The 22832-nt window shown below is 49.9% G+C and overlaps 1 protein-coding gene across 6 annotated transcripts in view; it reads right to left on the reverse strand.

The window, feature by feature from the left end:
* The window catches only part of SBNO1 (strawberry notch homolog 1), a 1344504-nt gene that overhangs the window by 1010692 nt on the left and 310980 nt on the right, over positions 1–22832 (reverse strand). For all 6 annotated transcript variants that reach the window (XM_078667602.1, XM_078667600.1, XM_078667599.1 and 3 more), the window contains one exon: positions 20599–20759. In XM_078667602.1, the coding sequence (XP_078523728.1) occupies positions 20599–20759 (161 nt within the window). The remainder of the gene's footprint in view (positions 1–20598; positions 20760–22832) is intronic.

Raw genomic sequence — 22832 nt, forward strand, 5'->3', positions numbered from 1 at the left:
GAAGTTGGCGGACCTCAACCAGGCGTGGCGACGAATCGCCACCGTCGTTGCCATCGCTCTGCCCAGAGAGTCGGTGGTATCCAGTCCACACCGGATTGAATAACGTGCCGCATCTCGGGTTTCCACAAGGGCTTGGCCGAGTTTAGCCCGCACCTCCAACGGGCATTCTGGCAGCACGTCCGCGACCGTATCCCACAGAGAGTGGGTGTAACGGCCCAAGAGGCACGCGGTGTTGGAAGACCGCAGTCCCAGACTCAGGGAGGCTAATACCTTCTTGGCATATTGCTCGTACCTCTTGGATTCCCTGTCAGGCGGCGCAGACGGGAATGCGGTCTGGGAATTTAAGGCCTGGATCACTAGGCCCTCAGGTGTGAGGTGGGTGGACAGGAAACTAGGGTCGCCCGGGGCCGGGCGGTGGCGTCTGGCCACGTTCCTATCTACAGGCGAACCTGTAGCGGGCCTGGACCAAGTGCCCAAAAGAACGTCAGTTAAGGCCTCGTTAAACGGCAGCAGAGGCTCGGCTGAGCATGACTGCGGCTTAAGGACCTCATTGAGGAGGTTAGTCCTCACGGCCGCGACGGGGAGCTCAAGGCCCATGGCCTTGGCCGCCCTCATCAACACCACACTATAGGTTGCCCCCTCCTCCGTAGCCATGGTAGGAGGTGAGACAAAGCCAGTGTCCGGCGAAGTGTCTATACCACTGGCCTCCCCAAGTTCACCTGCTCAGTCCTCCTGAGACTGGCATTCACGTGCCAGAGGGTCCTCAGACCCCTCCCAATCCTCATCACCCATCTCCTGGTACTCAGGGTTAGCAAATGATGGGGCGGTTCATGGAAAGTGAACTCTCCAAACGGCGTCTGAAGTGGTGCCCAGCGGCGCCGCTCCGGCGCCAGAACCAGGTCGAGGGAGACATCGGGGACGGCGCCGCCTGAGGACGGCGCCGGGGGTGACACCTGAGGGGCCGGCGCGGTCATTAAGTCCACCGGCGCCGACCCGGATCCAAAACCGGATCCAGCGGGGCCCTGCGGCGCCGGGCCCGAAGGCGCCGGCAGCGTCGGAGCCGAAGCACCTGACGGCGTCTGGGCCGAAGCCCCCGACCCGCTAGGACCCTCAGACTGGTCCGCTGGGCCCAAAGATTGGAAACTAACCTAACTGCAAGGACACAGCACAGAGTGCAGCGCGCTCAGAGGAACGATCAGACACTCTTTTTAACTCCCGTTTTTGTCATTTTTGATGGTGTTTGATTTAGCATTAGACCCCGATTTTAAATTTGGCCACTTACTTGCATATAACTGGTGAAGCACACCGTGTTTGGTGCGGGTCCTTTTTCCCTTTCTCCCTTTCCCTCGAGCAGATTAGCGGCGGACATCTTGGGTGGGGGGGTGAATGGCCTTGACGTTTCGCGCGGTCTAGTCGTCATAAGGACGCTAGACCGGCATTTAAGCCGGGTAAATCAGGCGGCCAGTCATTGGAAACTAACCTAACTGCAAGGACACAGCACAGAGTGCAGCGCGCTCAGAGGAATGATCAGACGCTCTTTTTAACTCCCGTTTTTGTCATTTTTGTTGGTGTTTGATTTAGCATTAGACCCTGATTTTAAATTTGGCCACTTACTTGCATATAACTGGTGAAGCACACCGTGTTTGGTGCGGGTCCTTTTTCCCTTTCTCCCTTTCCCTCGAGCAGATTAGCGGCGGACATCTTGGGTGGGGGGGTGAATGGCCTTGACGCTTCGCGCGGTTTAGTCGTCATAAGGACGCTAGACCGGCATTTAAGCCGGTCATGCAGACGCGCAGCGGTCACGCGCTGCGGGCTCGCCAGAGCACCGCCGGAGTCACACCAGAGTCCAGCCCGTCTGCGCCCGTCCGGGCGCAGGGGCCAGGCACCCTGGCTATCGATTGATGTACTCGTCAGAGGAGCTCCATCAATTGGATAAGGGCGAGTTGCTACTAGACTCTGCAGTTTTGGCAAAACTTGATGAGTTTGCTATTAAACGTCCTGGTAACGACAATCCCGGTTTTCTGCCTTCCCAGCGAACGTTAGCCACTCTAAACACTAGGTCACTCCATAAACCTTATGTGGAGATTTTTACACTACTCCAGGATAACGACATTGATGTCCTCACCCTGGCTGAGACTTGGACGAACGATAACTCCATGCCTGATATAATTGCGGCTCTCCCTACTAACTATGACGCCTTTTGGCATAACCGTGCAGGAAACGCACGAGGTGGGGGGGGTAGCGATTTTATTTAAAAAGAATCTGTCAGTAGGGAAACTACTATCAGAAACAGTGGACCTATCCGACCTGCTAGGGGTAAAGATTACCCTGAATGACTCCTGCCTGGCAGTCCTGTCGGTTTATCGTCCACCTAATTCGACCCCGTTATTTAATGACCCATTTGCTCCCATTAGGACCCATCTTTGTACACGATATAAAAAAATCGTGGTCACGGGTGATTTTAACCTACACTGGGATAACCCCCACAAGGATCTGGCTACACGTCAACTGAACACCACAATGTCCAGCTTAAGTTTTAAACAACTAGTGGAAGTACCCACTCATATCAAGGGTCATACCCTTGATCTTGTATGGACTTCAATCAATCAATCAAGGCATTTATAGAGCGCACTACTCACCCGGAGGGTCTCAAGGTGCTTGGGGGGGGGGGGGGGGGGGGGGGGGGTGCCGCTACTGCTCGAACAGCCAGGTCTTGAGCTTCTTCCTGAAGGAGAGGTGGTCTTGGGTCAGGCGAAGGTCGGTCGGGAGGGTGTTCCAGGTCTTGGCGGCCAGGTAGGAGAAGGACCTTCCTCCTGTTGTCGCTCTTCGGATGCGGGGGACGGCGGCGAGGGCGTGGTTGGTCGATCGGAGGTGGCGTTTGGGAGCGTAGAAGTTGAGGCGGTTGTTGAGGTAGCTCGGGCCATGGTCGTGTAGGGCTTTGTGTGCGTGGGTGAGGCGGCGGAAGGTGATTCTCTTGTTGACGGGGAGCCAGTGCAGGTCTCTCAGATGTCCGGAGATGTGGCTGCGTCGGGGGATGTCGAGGATGAGTCTGGCTGAGGCGTTCTGGATCCGCTGGAGTCTCTTCTGGAGCTTGGCGGTGGTTCCGGCGTAGAGGGCGTTGCCGTAGTCCAGTCGGCTGGTGACGAGGGCCTGGGTGACCGTCTTCCTGGTCTCGGTGGGGATCCACCGGAAGATCTTCCGTAGCATGCGCAGGATGTTGAAACAGGATGCGGAGACGGCGTTGGCTTGTCTGGTCATGGAGAGGGAGGAGTCCAGGATGAAGCCCAGGTTGCGTGCGTGGTCTGTCGGTTTGGGTGCGGTGCCCAGGGCGGGGGGCCACCAGGAGTCGTCCCAGGCGGAGGGCGAGGAGCCTAGGATGAGGACTTCCGTCTTGTCTGAGTTCAGTTTCAGGCGGCTGGTCGTCATCCACTCGGCTACGTCTTTCATCCCTTCGTGGAGGTGGGTTCTGGCGGCGGCGGGGTCGTTGGTCAGGGAGAGGATCAGCTGGGTGTCGTCGGCGTAGGAGATGATGTTGAGGTTGTGTTGGCGTGCGATGGCCGCAAGGGGGCTCATGTAGACGTTGAAGAGGGTGGGGCTGAGCGAGGAGCCCTGAGGAACGCCGCAGATGACTTCCGTGGATGCAGATCTGAACGGTGGCAGGCGTACTCTCTGTGTCCTTCCAGCGAGGAAGGAGATGATCCACTCCAGAGCCTTTTCCTGGATTCCGATGTTGCTGAGGCGCTGCACTAGGGTGCGGTGGCAAACAGTGTCGAACGCCGCGGAGAGGTCTAGGAGGATGAGGGCTGCTGTTTCGCCGTTGTCCAGCAGGGCTCGGATGTCATCGGTGGCAGCGATGAGGGCGGTCTCGGTGCTGTGGTTGGCTCGGAAGCCAGACTGTGAGGGGTCGAGGGATCCATTCGTCTCGAGGAAGGCGGCCAGCTGCTTGTTGACGGTCTTCTCGATGACTTTGGCTGGGAACGGGAGGAGCGAGATGGGGCGGTAATTCTTGAGTTTGGTGGGGTCCGCTGTTGGTTTCTTTAGTAGAGCGCTGATTTCGGCGTGCTTCCAGCTCTCAGGGAAGGTGGCGGTGTCGAAGGAGGTGTTGATGTCCTGCAGGTGGGGTGCGATGACAGCGTCGGCCTTGTTGAAGACGTGGTGAGGGCAGGGGTCTGTCGGAGATCCGGAGTGGATAGAGTTCATCGTGCAGATGGTGTCTTCTGTGTTGATCTGGGTCCAGGCGCTGAGGGTGGTGGTGGGGGGCGTTGGTGCGGTCGTGGGGAGCGTTGTTTGTGGGCTGAAGCTGTTGTGTATGTCAGCGATCTTGTTGTGGAAGTAGGAGGCGAGGGAGTTGCAGAGGTCTTGCGACGGGGTGATGTCGTTGATTCCGGCGTTGGGGTTGGAGAGCTCTTTCACGATGTTGAAGAGTTCCTTGCAGTTGTGTGCGTTGTTGTCCAGCCGGTCCTTGAATGCTGATTTCTTGGTGGCGTGGATCAGTTGATGGTGCTTCCGGGTGGCGAGCTTGAGGGTGGTCATGTTGTCCGGTGTTGGCTCCCTTCTCCAGGCTTTCTCGAGGGCTCGGCAGTTCTTCTTGGAGCTCTTGAGTTCGTCGGTGAACCATGGGGCCTTCTTGCTGCCGGGTCTGCTAGGCGGGGTCCTCAGTGGGGCGAGGTCGTCTGCGCAGTTGCTGATCCACTTCGTGAGGTTGTCGGCGGCCTGGCTGGGGTTCGCTGAGCTGGCGGGAGGGTGTTGGCTCAAGGAAGTGGCGAGCTGGTTTGCTGTGATCTTGTTCCAGTTTCTTCAAGCAACCTGTTGCTGGTGGTGGTGGATCGTGGATCTTCTGAAGGTGAAGTGGACGCAGCTGTGGTCCGTCCAGTGGAGTCCGGTGGCGTGGCTGAAGACGATGTCCTTGCTGGAAGAGAAGACAGCGTTGAGTGTGTGTCCGGCGAGGTGGGTGGGGGTGGTCACCAGCTGCTCGAGTCCGAGGATGGCGAGGTTGTCAAGCAGGGTGGTGGTGTTGCGGTCGTTGTTGTTCTCCAGGTGGAAGTTGATGTCCCCCAGGAGGATGAAGTCAGCGGAGGGGAGGGCGTGCGGGTTGATGAAGTCGGCGATGTCTTCGCTGAATTGTGTCCGTGGTCCCGGGGGTCGGTAGATGAGGGTTTCTCCGAGGGTGGTTTTGGGGTCCGTGTGGATCTGGAAGTGCAGGTGTTCGGCGGTTGTCAGGGTGTCGTCGGTGTTGGTCGCAATGCGGATGGTGTCTCTGTAGATGATGGCGATGCCTCCTCCAGTCTGGTTGCCGCGGTCTCTTCGGGTGATCTTGTAGCCCTCTGGGATGGCGATGGCGATGGCGATGTCGGGCGCTGAGGAACCGTTCATCCAGGTTTCCGTGAGGAAGGCGACGTCAGGAGCTGTGGTGTCGAGAAGATTCCAGAGTTCGATGGCGTGTCTGTGGACGGAGCGGGTGTTGAGTAGGATGCACTTGAGGTGGTTGCTGCTGGTGTTCGGCTTGGCGGGCGCGGGGCAGGTCCGGATGCAGGTGAACTTGCAGGCGTGGCAGCTGAAGGGTCCGTGGGTTCGTCTCGGGGTGGCTCGGTAGCATCCCGGGATTCGGCCGGTGTTGAGTGCGTTGAGGGTGGCGGCGTCGTACGTCCGGCGGGGGCCAGGGGGCTTGGCCCTGGGCGCGGGCCGGGCGCAGACGGGCTTACCTTTGGCGCACCTTCGGCGCTCAGTCGGTGCTCCCGCTGCGCGCGTCCGCTGCGCGGTCGCTCTGGGGGCGTCATAAAAAGGGAGCCGGTCGGGAGGGTCTGCGGGAGGGCGGGAGCGGGAGCCAATCGGCTGGCAGGGGGCGGGGCCGCGGGCTAGGGCGGCGGGAAAATCTGGCGCGGCCTCGGCGGGCCTCGGGCGGCTGGGGTGGTGGGAAAATCTGGCGCGGCCGCAGCGGGAAAATCTGGCGGCTGGGGTGGCGGGAAAATCTGGCACGTCCTCGGCGGGCCTCGGGTGGCGGGAGGCTGGTGGGCTCGGCGGCCCTTAGGTGGCTGGGGTGGCGGGAGGCTGGAGTGCTCGGCGCCCCTCGGTGGCTGGGGCTGAGCAGGCAGGCACAGGAGCGTGGGGGTGACCAGGCCAGGAGGCGCAGTGGTCACTCCCTGGCTCTGGTCGGGCTCCCTTTAAAAAGGGAGCCGGTCGGGAGGGTCTGCGGGAGGGGGAGCCAATCGGCTGGCGGGGGGCGGGGCCGCGGGCTAGGGCGGCGGGAAAATCTGGCGCGGCCTCCGCGGGCCTCGGGCGGCTGGGGTGGCGGGAAAATCTGGCGCGGCCTCGGCGGGCGGCTGGTGGGCTCGGTGGCCCTCGGGTGGCTGGGGTGGCGGGAGGCTGGAGTGCTCGGCGGCCCTCGGTGGCTGGGGCTGAGCAGGCAGGCACAGGAGCGTGGGGGTGACCAGGCCAGGAGGCGCAGTGGTCACTTCAGATCTTAATACAATACTTAGTGGTGTTCTCCCATGTGTTTGGACCGATCACTATTTAGTGAATTGTGAGGCCCATATTGATGGTCATTTAAGTGATCAGCCTCGGAGAGTCAGGAAAACCCGTAACTGGGCTGAGATTGATTTAAAAACCCTGACTGAAATACTCCCAAAAGCGGCTCAACACCCGGTTGGAATAGATCTGGACTGGGAATATACAGACTTCACGCGGAGTTTACGTCAAGCTTTTGATCAGATAGCACCTGAGAGGACACAACTTATGAGAGGCCCAGGTAAAGGAGCCCCATGGTTTACCCCACTCTTGAGGGAGCACAAACGAAAGCTTCGGGCTCTGGAGAGATCCTGGAGGAAATCTAAACATGACACAGCCAGGGATCAGTATAAAGCCTCCCTTTATAGGTATAAAAAACTTATACTACAAACAAAGGCGGAGCATTATGAGTCTCGTCTGAATAAGGCTGGAAATATTCATAAAGAGACCTTTAAAATCCTGGCCGAGCTTAGTAAGAAATCGGAAAGCTCAGAAATGAGTATAGACTGTAACACCCTTCAGGGATACTTCCTAGAAAAAGTGGAGAACATTATCTCGGAAATTAAAAGTAATACAGTGAATGGACTCGTTCCATACCCTGATCTTTGTAACTCCACGGATTGTACCATCATGGAGTTTCCAGAGATAGATGTGTTGAGCCTGGAGCAATTGATGGGTAGAACGAAATCTGGTTCCCCAGCGGATCCGTGTCCCCCTAGTGTATTTCGCGAGGCACGTCCTATCTTGGAGGAGCGTATTATCTCCCTCCTGAATACATCTTTAAAGACGGGGTATCTACCTGTCAAATTCAAGGAAGCGCGTGTCAAGCCGCTATTGAAGAAACCCGGGGCCGATCCCGTGGTCTTGAAAAACTATAGACCAATTTCTCAGCTGCCTTTTCTTTCCAAGATTTTAGAACAGCATGTCCTGAAATCTCTGTCCCTTTACGTGGAGACTCATGATCTACTCCACGGGCGGCAGGCAGGATTTCGAGCTCATCACAGCACCGAATTGGTGATGCTCTCGGTGCTGGATGAATTAAGGGGCATGGCTGACCTTAAGAAACCGAGCGCCCTGATTCTCTTAGACCTGTCAGCGGCGTTCGATACCGTCAGCCATGCTATGCTCCTGGAAAGACTCGACAGCTTCGGGGTCAAGGGCATGGCCTTCAAATGGCTGGAATCCTTTCTCTCCGGAAGGACACAGAGGATACAACTTGGGGACATGACGTCAGACGTGGGGACTCTAGGATGTGGGGGGCCCCAGGGCTCCGCGCTGTCCCCACTGCTGTTCAATTTATATCTTCAGCCCCTGATTGTGGCTTTGGCCAGCATGGGCTGCGGAGTTTTTAACTATGCTGACGACACTCAGCTTGTGCTGAGCATTGATAACTCCGAGGCTGTGCAGGCCCAAGTACAGAATATTCTGAGGTACACGGTTGGGTGGATGACGGGAAATCTGCTGAAGATCAACCCAGACAAGACTGAGGTATTGGTAATTACATCAGCCACCTCACCTTGGAGCGATCTTTATTGGCCACCGGAGTTAGGTCCAACTCCGAAGCCGAGTGCAACTATAAAGAGTTTGGGGATCAAGCTGGACTGCGATTTGTCGATGGGCAGCCAAATCTCCTCTGTCGTGGGGAGCTGCACGAACATCATCAAACAGCTACGTAAGCTAGCCCCAGTTATATCGCAGGCTATGCTACGTACAATTGTGCGGCAACCATTATCTCTAGATTAGATTATGGGAATGCCCTCTATCTTGGCCTCCCAAAAACTCTGACAAATAGGCTGCAGGTCGTGATGAACGATGCGGCGCGATTGATTTTTGGACTCCCCAGAAGTACTAAAGCTTCTCCTTTACTGCAGAGCCTACAATGGCTCCCTATAAAGGAGAGGGTAGAGTTCAAGACCCTATGCACGGCCCATAAGGCAATTTATGGCCAGGCACCTACCTATATTAAAGATCGTTTGGTTGTGTATAGCCCAAAAAGAACACTCAGATCCTCTGCTTCCCAGCTGCTGACCTGTCCTCGGTACAGATTGGTGACTAAGGGTGGGAGAGCTTTCTCTGTATTGGCCCCTCAGTTATGGAATAAGCTGCCAGAGAGGGGACTCTTTTGAGGTTTAGAAAGTCTTTAAAAACATGGCTGTTTGGGAGGGCTTTGGGTGTAGTGTAGGTTGGTGCACTATTGTTTTGTGTTGTATATGGTTATGGTATATATTCCATCCTTTCCGCGCCCCTAGAGACCTGTAGGTGATTGGCGCTGTATAAATCCAATATACAAATACAAAGGCGCAGCGGAGCCCGTCTGAGGAGAGGGACCTCATGGCCACGGGGAACCGCTCGTACTCCTCCGGTGCCGCGTTAGGCCCAGGGACCGTAGGGTATGGGGCCAGACGCGGCGCCTGCGACTCCAAAGGAGCCGCATGGGCGTTGTCACCTGAACACACACACACACACACACACACACACACACACACACACACGCCCCCGGCCGCTTTGCGCGGAGTCGGAAGAGCGATGACGTCTCTTCGACTTCTTGTGCTTACCTGACGACTTCGACCCCGAGGTGTGATGTCGACTCCCGGAGCTCCGATGGCTCCTCTCCCGCGACCGGTCCCTCGACCTCCTTCCGGACCGGGACCTTTCTCGGCGCGGGGCCGACTGCTGGAGTTCGAGCCGCTTACGGGACCGCTCCCGTCTAGCCTTCGAAGTTAGGGCCTGGCAGTCGGAACAGGTCTTGTCGTCGTGGTCGACGCCGAGACAGTGGAGACACCGACGGTGAGGGTCGGTGACCGACATCAGCTGGTCGCAATCCTCACAGGGCTTAAAACCAGGCATCCCTACCGGCACAGTTCGGAGTCGAAGACTTCGAAAGAGGATGATCAAAAGATCAAAAAAGTTTAGTCAAAAAGTGACTACGGTACCACTTTTTCCGGATCTGCGCTGCTGGCGCGGAAAAAAAGAACTGACGTCAGCACGCGGAGGCGGCGTCTAAGTACTCCGACAACGTCATCATGGCGTCCACGACGCCGACGACGGACGCGGAGCCGCAGACGACGCCTACCGACGCGCAAGGGTACGGCTATGCAAAAATTTCCGGATCCAGTCTGACACCTGGGGATATTCTAAGGTAAGGAATCTATCACTAACGTGTCTCTTTCAGATATAATCTCCAACGCCGACGACACTCAGCTGCTCCTCTCCGTCACCAAGAACCACATCACCGCCAAAGCCAACCTCCACGAAGGAATGAAGGCCGTCGTCTGAAGACGGAGGACTTCATCCTCGGCTCCAACCCTTCAGCCTGGGACGACTCCTGGTGGCAGACGGCACTGGGGGCAGCCCTGACACCCACCGACCACGCTCGCAACCTGGGGTTCATCCTCGACCCAACGCTCTTAATGACCAAGCAACTCAACGCCGTCTCCTCCTCCTGCTTCAACACCCTCCGCATGCTCCGCAAGATTTACAGATGGATCCCGACAGATACAAGAAAGACAGTCAGCCAGGCCCTCGTCAGCAGCAGACTAGACGACAGAAACGCCCTCTAAGCGGGAGCCCGACCAAGCTCATCAAACCACTACAATGCATCCAAAACGCCTTGGCACGACTGATCCGACATACCACGGCCACATCACCCCCCACCTGAGAAACCTGCACTGGCTCCCCGTCAACAAGAGGATATCCTTCAAGCTCCTCACCCATGCACACAAGGCAATCCACAAGACCGGCCCAGCCTACCTCAACAGACTGCTCTCCTACATCCCCAACCGCCAGCTACGCTCCGCCGACCTCTCACTCGCCACCGTCCCACACATCCGAAGAACAACCACCGGTGGGAGATCCTTCTCCCACCTCACCGCCAAGACATGGAACACCCTTCCACTGAGCCTACGACAGACCCAAGACCTGCTGACCTTCAGGAGGATACTCAAGACCTGGCTGTTCGATCAGTAGCACCCCCCCACACAACCCCCAGCACCTTGAGACCCTCGCGGGTATGTAGTGTGCTTTACAAATGATTGATTGAAACCTCAGGCCTTGATCTGTTTATTTCTATAGGCACAATAGAAATACGTAATAGACATACGTTAGATAGATAGATAAAACATATGTTTATTGTACCTAAAGAAATAAACATACCAAGGCTTGATATATAGATATCCTTTACTGAACAGCTCTCCTTCACTGGATATCTCGGAGCGCACGACAGCGGTGCAACTCCTCGGCAGAGCCAAGCCATATAATATATTTCACAACCTCCTTTAACAGAATAAACGGAGTGCACTCACAAATAAAGTTTTTTAAAGCTTTTATTCTACTTTCTTTTTCTCTGGCATTTTTCCACAACAAAACCAACGCGTTTCGGTCTCCGAGACCTTGGTCAAGACTTATTTTCACGGTTTCCTCATGTGACTTCCTGTCATTTCATTCCACAGCATTGTGGGATTTGTAGTTTTACATGAAATAACATAACAAACAACCCACTAATTATCCTGTCACATTCGCTTTTTCACATTTACAAAATTTTGTGAAAATAATCTCATTCTTCAACTAATACTAGGTGAGGCTCGATGTTTCTTCTACACAATAATACACATTACCATTAGAAGAGATGTTTCCACACCAACCCTCCAGTGGGTAATTCATAACATTCCTAATGATGGTATTTATACTGTTACAAATTATTGGCAATACAACAGACTTTCTACGCTTAACAACTTGTCTCCATCACCTTAGTCTCCCTCCAGTGGTGTTATTTATATCCAACAATTGCAGTTCATAATTTTTGTTTTGAATCAATTTTTTTAGCAAATTATCAGTGAATTGTCATTGAATTTTTCTTTAAAATCCCAAACAAAAACAAAACTAAAAAAATAAAAAATTTAAAAGAAGATTTTTCTCATTTAGAAGCGTCCTCTATGAGCTTAATTCCAAATGTACATAAACTTCCTTGTATCTTCCATTTTTAGCAATCCTGTATGTTACATTGGGAGGAGTTCCCACTATTTCTGCCACCGTTGTGTCTAGTTGTAAGATTTTCCAGTTCTTTTTCAAAATTTCCTTTATTTTCTTTGCTTCTTTTGAAACGGTCGTTATTAATCGGATAGTCTGATTTCTCTGTTGGTGTTTTTACTTTGATGATTTCTTCTCTTTTTTTCTCATCCGATCTTTCTCGCCCTTTTTCAGTCGTTGCAGGTATATATCCCCTATGTCTAACCATGCTGGCTTTAGTATTGTTTTTAAGACCTCTTGCTCTCTCATTGTGAAAGATTAATCCATGGTCTCAATACAATGATGAAAATCTAGCGCCTGCTCCATGTCCTGGCATGCATGTGGAATCCTTTGCTGGCGCCCTTGTGACTTTCAATATTGAGCAGGTCAGTGGCTCCCTCAGCTGAGAATATATGCTTTAGGTCTTGGGTGCAATGGGATTTGTCAAAGTATTCCTACACAGATACGACTGAGGTTCTGCTTGGGAGGCACACTTTCACCACAGTGGACCCTAGAGAGGGGTGCGAGAGAGGGATGCCTGAACCTCATTTTTTTCCCCTGGCAATGGAGCCTCTGGCCACACGACTATGCTCAACGATTTGGCCTTGGGGGGCTAGGAGAGTAGGGAGCCCGAAACGTCTTCTCTACGTATGCAGACTATGCCCTAGTATATCTGGCCCATCCTGAGGAGTCTATCTCAGTGCTCTTCCAAGAATTAGAAGCTTTTAGAGGGTGTGTCCGGTGTTTGAGTAAATAGGCAAAGGACTGTGCTCTACCCCTGCACGAATCTGCGAGGAGGCCCTCAAACGGTTTTATCAGACGCTGGGACACCCTGGGAGCAGCAAGCGTTCCGGTACCTGGGCATTTTGCACTATCAGCTGAATTTTAGCAAGGTTGTGAACCACCTGCAGGTCTCCACACCCTTTTGGAACACTCCACCTCCCGAAAATGGGTAGGACGGCTCTCTCAACCAGCATTTGCAATTCAATAGGTCTCGCATTTACGCAAGTTTGAGCTATTGGCATTGTAAATGACATTGCCTTTTATTTATGTTTTGGTTTTAAAAACATTACAGGCCAATAGCTTAAACTCGCGTAAATGCGAGACCTATTGCATTGCAAAGGCGTGTTAAAAGTGCAATTACTAAGAGTATAATGTATAAGCCTATTTATCATTTTATCTGCACCAGACGTAATCATTCTGTACATTTGCTTTCTAAAACAGTTTGAAGTGAATATTTTCGAACACAGGCAGGCTCTGCAGTACTGCAGTCCACCAAATGCAAATAACGAGTTTACTTTTCCTGTGGTACAATGTACAGAGTAATTTGACCCGTGGCTCGAGAAACTATATATTTAAGCCATTATGCAAGGTTTAAAGTTCACCCGAATCTGCCTAGTCTTTCAATAACACATACAAAGAGGAAGCATGGCTACTAAGCTATAATCAAGTAGATTATATTTAGATTACCTTTTGTCTCTTATTCTAAAGAAAAAATCTACAAGCTTTGTCTGGGTGTTGCCGGCACGAAAAACTGTCCAAATTCAGTAACCAAGCTGTTTATTCTAATGATTTGCTGGAACACGTTAGATAACACATCCCTTCTTCCTTCGGATGTGTGCAGAGGGTCTCCAAATGGACCAAAGGCATCCCAAAAACAATAGCATTATCCTCATTTATTTTTTAAGGCGCCAACTTGTGATTAGGCCATTTTGTTGCGCTATTTATATGTCAGACGTGTGGTTGTGGCGCCTTACAGACTTGTAGATAAAGGATCCACTGAATTGATTAAGATTGCCTTGATGGTTTCAGGTTCAAATCTGTGTGGGTCCAATCTACCTTGTATCTTTCCGAGATAGATTAAATGAGTACTCCTGAGTTCGGTCACAAAAAACATTCGTTATCGGAGTACGAGACCCACTCAAGGTATCTACAAATGCAGTTGTAGAGTTTGTCTGCAACGCAGATTCCAGAGAGCTGTCAAGAATATAATTGCATGTTCAAACAGCAACCCCCTGGGGAAGTACATTTGGAGATAAATGTTGAAATTCTGTCTATTTTATTTATTGAAATTTATATAGCGCAGAGGTTACCCGAAGGTGTCCTGGCGCTAGCTACTGTCCTCTGAGCAATAAGCATTGTAGACAAATTACAAATCAAAGAGCCAGGTCTTTAATCCCTTCCTGAATGCCAGGAGGTCGGGGCATTCCTCAGATGGAAAGGAAGGTCATTCCAGGCCTTCACAGCACAGGCAAAGAAGGTTCTTCCTCCCCACGTTGCTTTTTTAGTGGGTGGAACTGTCACCAATTTGGCTACCAGAGAGCGGAGAGTTGTTTTGGGCAGATACCATTAAAACTGTTGCTTCAAATGGTCCGGTCCTAAGCCTTGTAGGGCTATGTAAACGGTGCAGAGAGATTTAAAACGCACCCAATTCTTGACAGGTAACCAGTGCAGTCTTGATTTCCATGGTATTTGAAAAAGACGGCACGTATACATTAAAAAGTGTGGGGCTCAGAGATGACAACTGCGGAAAGCCGCAGGGCGAACAATTTGTAGTCTGTCAGTTAGGAAGGACTCCAAGAGCTTCCACGCTTTATTCTCGACTCTGCAGGCCATCAAACGACCCATCAGCATATTGTGGTGGACCGTATCAAAGTAACTAGTACACAAAGGTAGTCACTGTTTCTTGTAGAGGATTAACGAGGAAGAAACTTTTGTCATGTGCTACTCTATCCGTGGGCAACAGTGTGTCCTCATTATAATGCCCTCACATACCCAGAAGGATGTCAAGCTTCATAATTTGGGCTTTGCTACTAGTCAGGCTAGCGCTGCAATGCCCTACGGGAGATCTTTTGATGAGAAGCCGTTTGGGTGCATGGGTGTAAGTGGCAGTGAAGTCTAAGTGGTGTGTTAATAAATGACAGGAGGGAGAGCGGATACTATTAGGGTGAGCCCCCTGTCATTGTTAAAATAAAGTGTGTGGTGCTGCTCTAGGGGATATTATGTCCCTCTGTAGCTGGGTATATGGCCCTAATGGACATATATAACAGTCAACATGTTTCGCGCTGTATGTGTCCTCAGAAGGAAAACCAAAGCGCTTCTTCAGGCCAAAGGAAGGTCAATTTTAGTATCAGTGGCGGCCTGAACTAACCAGGCGGAGACAGGAGAGGCACGCAGGTGGATCGATCCTGCTACTATGGGAGAACCTGCCCGAGCGCCCTCACTGTTCTCATGAGGTCCTGACTAATAACAAGGGAAACGCTACTCCCTTCTACAAACTTGGTGGCATTGGTTAGTTCAGGCTGCCACGGATACTAAAATTGACCTTCCTTTGGTCCTGAAGAAGCACTTTGGATCTCCTTCTGAGGCCACATAGTAAAAGTAAAATATCCAGTCCTGATAGGAGGTAACAAATGGGGACAGGGCAGTAACAAGGAGCGACCAACAAGCCTCATTATCAATCGGAAGCCAGCATTTACCAAGGACAATGACACCAGCCAATCAAAAATATGGGCGGAGAGAAGGCGAGGCTTACACACCATGCTCTACCACTGCATGCCTCGCAGAGAGAGCAAAGCATGCGTGCTGCAGCGCTAGGCTCTACCTAAAAACGGTCCTACTGTCCAGATGTTTTATACACTACAAATTACCTTCCACCCAATACATGGACCAACCTTCCGCGGGCATAACAGCCTCTTGGTTTACATAGATTTGGCTGGACCTAGGAAAAAAGTCCGATTAGAGGTGCTGAAATTGAGAAGATAGAAAAGATGACTGTTTGCCGGACCTAGAACTATACCACAGGGCATCACAGCTCCAGCATGGAGCCAAATGGTGTGATGATAAACCAAACTAGGAGCTCCACAAGATGAAGATAACAGTGGAGGAGGGTATGTTGCCGGTTTGCTTGATGGCGGGCGAAAACATACTGAGAGCGTCTCAGAAATGGTTGCACATGTACCAGCAGTCTGGGAGCCAGCGGTACAGCGGGCATTAAAGGGCACACCTTTTAGCAGTTCCTACCTCTAGACTGGCTTCAACTATGCCATTACATTCTAGACACTAGGCGCATGAAGGAATGGAGAATTCCTACTTTTGGGAGACTTCTATGCAGCAAAAAGGTTTTTGACATTTGAAGAGGCTAGAGAGTTTTGGGTTCACCAAAGGACAGTTCTTACAGTTTGTTAAATTAGCATATAACTAGGAATACCTTGATGGGTTCCCGGATACCCCACAGGTATCAGAAATAGAAGGTGCTTTTGGAGTGTGGAGGGTGGTCGGGGTAACAAATCTGCATTCGGCCGACGATCCACCATAGCCTACTGGGCATGATACTCAAGCAAGAGCCCATGCAGCACAAATTTGCAAAATATGGTCTCCTACTGGTGAAAGGTCGCATAGCAATACGCTAGGTGTCAAATAAAGAGCCCACAGTCCACAAAAGGATCCGTGACGCACTGGAATGGGATGGGATATGGCAGAACTGCACCTGAAAAGTGCGAACAGATGAGTACCTTAGACTTGGCGGGTATGATGACCCAATTGGAATACGACTCAGCAATAGATCAGGGCAGATGCAGGCAGGGAAAATGAAGGTGGGAGAATATAGAACACAAGATCATCACCCTGAAATTTAGAAATATGCAAGAACTATGGTCGGGAGGAAAGAAGGAAGAATGACCTCACCAATATTTATAGTGTCTGCATTATCATGCAACGCTGGGGGGGACCCCCTTGTGTACATCAAAGCCTTCAATTTTAAAATAATCCAATGCCCATGGGCATTGCCAGCTAAGGGTGAAATCACCGTACCTCGTGAATCAAAAGATATTTTTTTTTAACAAAAACATGTTGTAAACTTTCGAGCCCAACACTAGATGGCAGGTGTTAAGTAGCGCTTATGCATAAACAGCCACACGTTACAAACCTAGTGTTTCCTTTCTTATTTATGAATACAGTACGATGGTCTTGTTAACAATGTGAACTGGAACAGTGCAACTTACAGATTTCTTTTTTTTTTTTTTAAAGCTTGTAGTGTTAGAAACAGGAGGTTTCTTTGATGGTACTAACGGCCAGGGGACGAAGTTGAGATGCCATGCACTGTTGGGGCACAGTTGGTACTGGTCACTAGGACACAGGGCCGGAGGTTGCAGGGGTGTCTTTAGATGTCAGGTTTCTCCTTACCGGGAATGTTGCGGTGGAGGGGGTCATCGCGACGATGCTGCAGGCATCGACACTGGACCTTGGAGGTGACACCCCTCGAAAGATTGAAGGTCAGGACTGCTGGGAAACCACTTAAGTATTGGTGGGCACTCTGGACACGGGCCGGACGGAGGGTGCAGAGGAAAGTCCTGGAGCAGGGCTTCAGGGTTCCGCAGGGGCTTGATGTTTTGTGGACAGGGCTGCTGTCCTAGTGAGTCTCGAGTCTTTGCTGAACCAGGGGAATGAGTCCTCACCAAGTTTTGAGGTTGCTGATCCTTTCTGGAGCTGTCGTTTTCTGTGCAGGGGGATTCAGAGCTGCAGGCAGGCAGGGCTGGGGTCAAGTCAGTTGGGACTGGAGACTTCACTGCTTAGACGTCTTCTGGTTCCAATCTTCTTAGATCGTTGATTCTGAAATCCTGGGTTCATGGCTGCATCCTAAATACTGTATTTAGGGGGTGTTTTAGGGGTCTCGAAGTACTAGCCAATAGGCTACTGATTTTAGGGTGACTACACCCTGGGTGTGCTCACTCCACGTGGGGGAGTGGACACAATGCCTGACCCTGATTGGAGGGTGCCTGCCATCTGCAAGATGGCAGGCTCTGAAGAGTGGGCTTCACCTCACCTCCCCCACCATGGGGGTGGGGTTTTGGCAGAGGTGGGCACATCTTCTGGGTTGTCCTCATTTTCCCGCCAGTCTTCCAGCCGAAAAGGGGGTGAGACAGGATGTGCAGTAGCTCTACAGTGGTCCAGTTAATTTGAAAGATGAAATCAGTGAGATGGTGAGAGGAAATGGCTTATTGCAGGCTAACCCCCACTTTTTGCTCAATTTGTTTACTCTCGGTACTGGTATAATTACTCTGAAAACACACTGCGCCTTGCTGAACTAGCCTCAGTGAACATGCTCTGACTCTTAAAAACTATGTTCAATTGCTTTATACCAAACTGCCATAGGCTAACTCACATAAGAGTCCCTACTATATGGAACCAGGGGTATCCAAGGGCCTGAATGTTAAGAGCCCCTTGTGGACAACAGAACTGGCTGTGCCACCATAAGAGACAAAGCAAAGCACGACTCCCAGCCTACCATTGCTGGCTGGCAGAGCAGTTTGAGCTTCTAATTTGACATTGCCATTTAAAAAGTTCAGATCTTCTTTTTTATTAACACCTTGAACGCTATGGGGATTTTTCTCCTGTGCTGGAACTCCATGAACCCCATTATTCATGACGAGCTGGGCTCGTCATCAGCGTAGCAGGAGGCTACTGCATGACGAGCCCAGCTCGTCATGAGCGTGGAAGGGGTTAATAGATAGAGGTTACCCCTAAGATAGGTCGATCTTGCCCTAAGGGAGGGTGCTGTATATTAAAAAAACAAAATGTGTTTTTACGTTTTCTAACAGTTAAAACCCTAAATTATTGTTTAGTGTTGCACAATTGGCAAGTACAGGGTTACACATTGACTATTCAGCTCAGCAAACGTCTGAATGGGAATATTACAGTTAGCACTTTAACGTATAAAAGAATAATTGCATTCAATCAGATCTGCTTTAATTTAATGCAACCTAAGAGGATTGCAGTTTTAGAAAGTTGCCGCTCTGTTGACCAATGTCTTCCTGTGTCTAAGTTTGCAGGCCACAAGACCAACTTCTGCTCTCCTGGGGGGAGGTATGAACGACTCTCAGGCGGAAAGCAAAGGAGTTGCGGCTTGAAGATGTGTTACAGCTCTCGGGCAGGAAGGCAAAACAGGGTGTGAGCCCAAAAGCAGAGATTCAAAGAGGAAGCTACCTTTCAAGGGCAAATGGTAGACACACACGAGAGGGTCTGCTCTTTAGTTCTGGTAGACATGTTGGTATGTGGGACAGAGGGGGAACCAATTGCCAAACCAGTTTTCCATTGGGAGTGTAGCCCTTAGGTAGCCACATCTCTAGGGTAGGATAAAGAGCTCCACACACCTGGAAAGAGGTCCTGCCATCTTGGGTGTGGACAAAATATTGCATTCTGGGATAGCTTGATGTGTCACACTGCAGGAAGTTGTCATCAAGTGGGAGAATACTTAGTAGCTTGCTCACTAGTAATAACTATAATCCCTCCCAAGGGTAGGGTCTGGGCATTAAAATGGCATCCAGACCACATCTGTACTGAAGAGTGGACTGAAGGATTGCCCTGTCCCCTGGACACAGCAAAGAGGCTGCACAAAGACTGGACTGCTCCTGCTGCTCACTGGACTAGCAAAGAGAGGAAGATGCCTGTCGTGCCCTGTTCGAGAAACAGTCTTCCCGAGCCTTAGACAGAAGAGACTCCAAGAGTCAGTTTTCTGACTTCCTGTCATAGCTACAAGGCCACAAAAGCTGAAGCTTGTCATGGTGAGTTGGTAGCAAAGACTGCCTGACCGTCTAAGTATAGCTGTAGCCAGGGAGACCAAGTCCAGAACCTCAAAAGTTGCACCCAAGTCTGCTGGACCTGGGAGAGTGCAGTTTGGTTGGTCAAGTCGAGAGTTATCGCCAGTTAAAGGTAACCACTGGTTTTGCTGTAACCAAAGACCAGTACACCAGTGGAAACTGGTTTTCTGGATAGACTTCAACCGGAAGTCGAGGGACATAGATCCCGGAGGCTAAAGTCATCCGACCATGTAACGAAAAGCAGCCCTAAAATTCTTAAGACCTATTCTTATAAACTGGTGTCTCATTTCCTTTGTGTCTCTTTTCTTATTCCAATATTTTGGTAAGTCTAAATGCTTTGCAATTGTTCCTTTGTTAAAGCCTAACTGCTCAAAGTCACAGCGTCTCAGTTGAGCGGAGGTTTGCAAATGAGTCTGACTGGACCCAAGACGGGTTGGTGAGTTTATTACATGGTGAGGTAGCACAACCACACCATATAATAAATAGCTTTCATCACAGATGGGCCTGCGATCCCTGAAGGGAGGTGTCTGTCATAAGAGTTAATCCTAGAAAATGATCAGGTCTCATTACTATAGGCTCTTCAACCTGAAGGCAAATGAAGATTTAGTGGTAGAACACTTTTAGGATCGTTAACGCAGTTATCTGGCAAACCTATGTGTCCAGATTACAGGTACTCCTAACCCCAGGCAATCAAGAGTAGATAGGGTGGAAGATCATGCCCAACATTCTGGTGAGAAAGTCTGCCATTGACAAGAGCATTCAGAGTTGAAGCATGTTCAGGTGCAATTACCTTGCAAGTCCAACCCAGTAAGAAAATGGTCTAGGGTGGTCTTAATTTAGCAAGCACTTATGGATGTAGGGTTCCTTGAGGAAAGTACAGGCAAATGTTCCCAAAGAGTATCAAGAATATTTACCATAGATCAAGTATCTGAAAATTTGAATGCCTCTTCTGAAGTGGGGAACAAGTCGATGCATGACATATTGCAGGTCATGAAGCGGACACGTAAAACATCACCACTATCCACCCATTAGTGTTCCTCCTTGGGGTGTAATAAGAGCTAATCAGCCTTTTAATTGTGTATGCCTGGCTGAAGCACCACTGTCAATGATACTGCTCACCAAAGACCAGCCTCAGATCGACTAGGCCTTCCTCAAAAACATTCCAGTTATTCCTGCTTGATAAGGAAATGTATTGCTGTAGAGCTCGCAATCTCAACACTGATTAACATTAGGACGATCAGGGTGTGAATCAGCTTTATACATTTATAAGGTTAAGTAAGAATAATAATAATAAAGGATGCCTTAATTTCAAATGGCTCTACTTTAAATTCCTATCATGCCCATCTCTTATAAAAGCATTCTGGGATCTGGGTTTATGAATCAGCAGGGAGTATTCAGTGATGGACAATATCCATACAAGAAATAAGAATGGACTGTTGTGTGGAAAAAAAAATAAGGATACATTCTTTCATATTAGGTTAGTGTTAGATACCTGAGCTGCATAGGTCACTGCCTCTAGCTGCAACGCCGACAACCAGCCGTGATCAATGGTTTCTTCAGGTACCGAAGTTTGGAACCAGACGTCAGGGGGTGTTACACTAGACAAAGAGCTGGTTTCTACGACTGGATCTGGATGGCGCAGACCAACTTTCACTACATGAGAAAAAGGTGCATAACAATTCTTAATACTTTTATACACAAATTAACTTACATTACTGAAGATTATTTCAGGTCTCTACATTCTGACATGGAATCAACATTGCTCAAAGCCTTAGTTTAACGCAGTGTCAACTCTGAGTCCTACAACATCCTCCACTATTTGCAATCTGGCGTCAGACATTCCATGGGGAAGAGAAATCAACAATTTGGATGTTGCAAAAGGGATGATTTCACTTTGCATCCAGTGCAAGGGACTGTGGTGGCATTACATCTCACCTTGTCAAATATGTGAGCCCTCCATTAATGAAATACTAGTTAAAGTCAAACTTTTAATTAAACTGCACTGCGCAAGAGGATGAACATTTAGCAAAGAAATTATCTATTAATTTTTAATAAACGTGTGTTAAAGATTAGAGTGGATCCTACATTAAGGCCACTGGGATTGTGAATGGTGTAGCAGTACTGCCTACTTGCTCTTGAAAAGACTCTTGCTTACACAGACTACAGGTGCAAGTGGCTGTAAGCATTACAGCCATTCTCCTACGTCCTCTCTTGCCACTATTATTATTGAAAGCAGTATCATAGGAAAACCTTCGACAGGAGCATCTTGGGTGTCTGAAAGAGAAAGGGTCGGGAAGAGGGCTGTGGATATAAGAGATGACGAAAGGAAATAGAGATTTTAAAAAACAGGAAGAGAGCTAGAGAGATGGGGTGGAAAATTGAAAAGTGACAATAAGTCTAAAACACTGATGGGAACAGAGGCGAAGAAAAATATTTTAGCATGATGTGACACTGAAAAATAAAGACAATAGTTTATTGTACTTTAAGCATTTGATTAGCCAATCAGCACAATCACTGTCACCTCTGTAGAGACAAACAATTGACTGGACATGGAATCAAAATTTAACGAGGCCTCTAAAGAGATTAGATGGGCACCAGTAGATATTTTGATGTGGGTGGTGGCCCTTGGAGGAATTTGAACAGGTGTGTAAAAAACTGAAATGTTAAGTTCTAGTGGAAGAAAGGGTTCAGTCTAGTTACGAGCTTTGGCTGACAATGTCTAAACAATCTAATGCTTTATAACTGTAGGTTTAAATGAGGTGCTTTAGCAGCTTGGTACAATAAGCATGGCTTTCTGCAGAGCAGCTGCATGCAGATTGTGGACAGCAACACCAAAACTTTACAGTAAAAAAAAAAAAACACAACCACATTCCAAAACTAATTTAGTCAAAATGAAGGAACAATTTATGACCTGCAATCCTAGTTCTCCTTCAGGGAAATCTCCCTTAATATAAAATATTTTAATTTTGTCAGAAACGCCACTTGTTTGACAATCGTCCTCCATGTGGCAGGAAAATAGGAAAAACAGACTCATCGTCCATGTATCCTTTGCTTTCTGGATACTAATGTCATTGGCCGATTACACAGCTGGAACTTTTCTATGCGCACTCTTAAGGACGGAGAGAAGAGACACTTTCAATGCAAGCAGCAGGAGTACCAGTTAGTGGAAGATCAGAGGAGAGGGTCTCCTCTATACCAAACCTCCAATACTTCTCTAGGACGAATCCCACAGAGGGATATGCGAGAAAGGCATAATGAAAGGTGGAGATCTCCCAGTTCAAACTTTTGAAAACGTATTTTGTCAAATTGCACATATGTTGCAGGGCTCTGCACCCCAGAGACAGCTGCAGTATCAGACGTTACATTAGCAAGAAAGCAATCGACTTTTTAGAGGAACTACTAAGATACATGACTATGTATATCAATAACAATTTTAAGACCCCCCCCCCCACCCCAACTCCCTCACCTCCCCCCCCCAGAGTCGCACAATGTCCACAGAGTCCAGTCCACGATCCTCATATATGGAACTGAAGAGTATTCGCATAGGTACACACACCCCCCGGACCCTCCCCCACCCTGCACCAGAACAAACCCATGTGCCCCAACATTTACTCCAATGGAAGATCTTCCACCACAGGAGGTTCCAGCCACAGACCACGATAATCCGCCCAACGTTTCCATATTTTATAAGGCTTACGTGGGCATCCCCTGGCTACAAAGATTGGC

Source organism: Lissotriton helveticus, chromosome 11, assembly GCF_964261635.1.
Source record: "Lissotriton helveticus chromosome 11, aLisHel1.1, whole genome shotgun sequence".
NCBI lineage: Eukaryota > Metazoa > Chordata > Amphibia > Caudata > Salamandridae > Lissotriton > Lissotriton helveticus.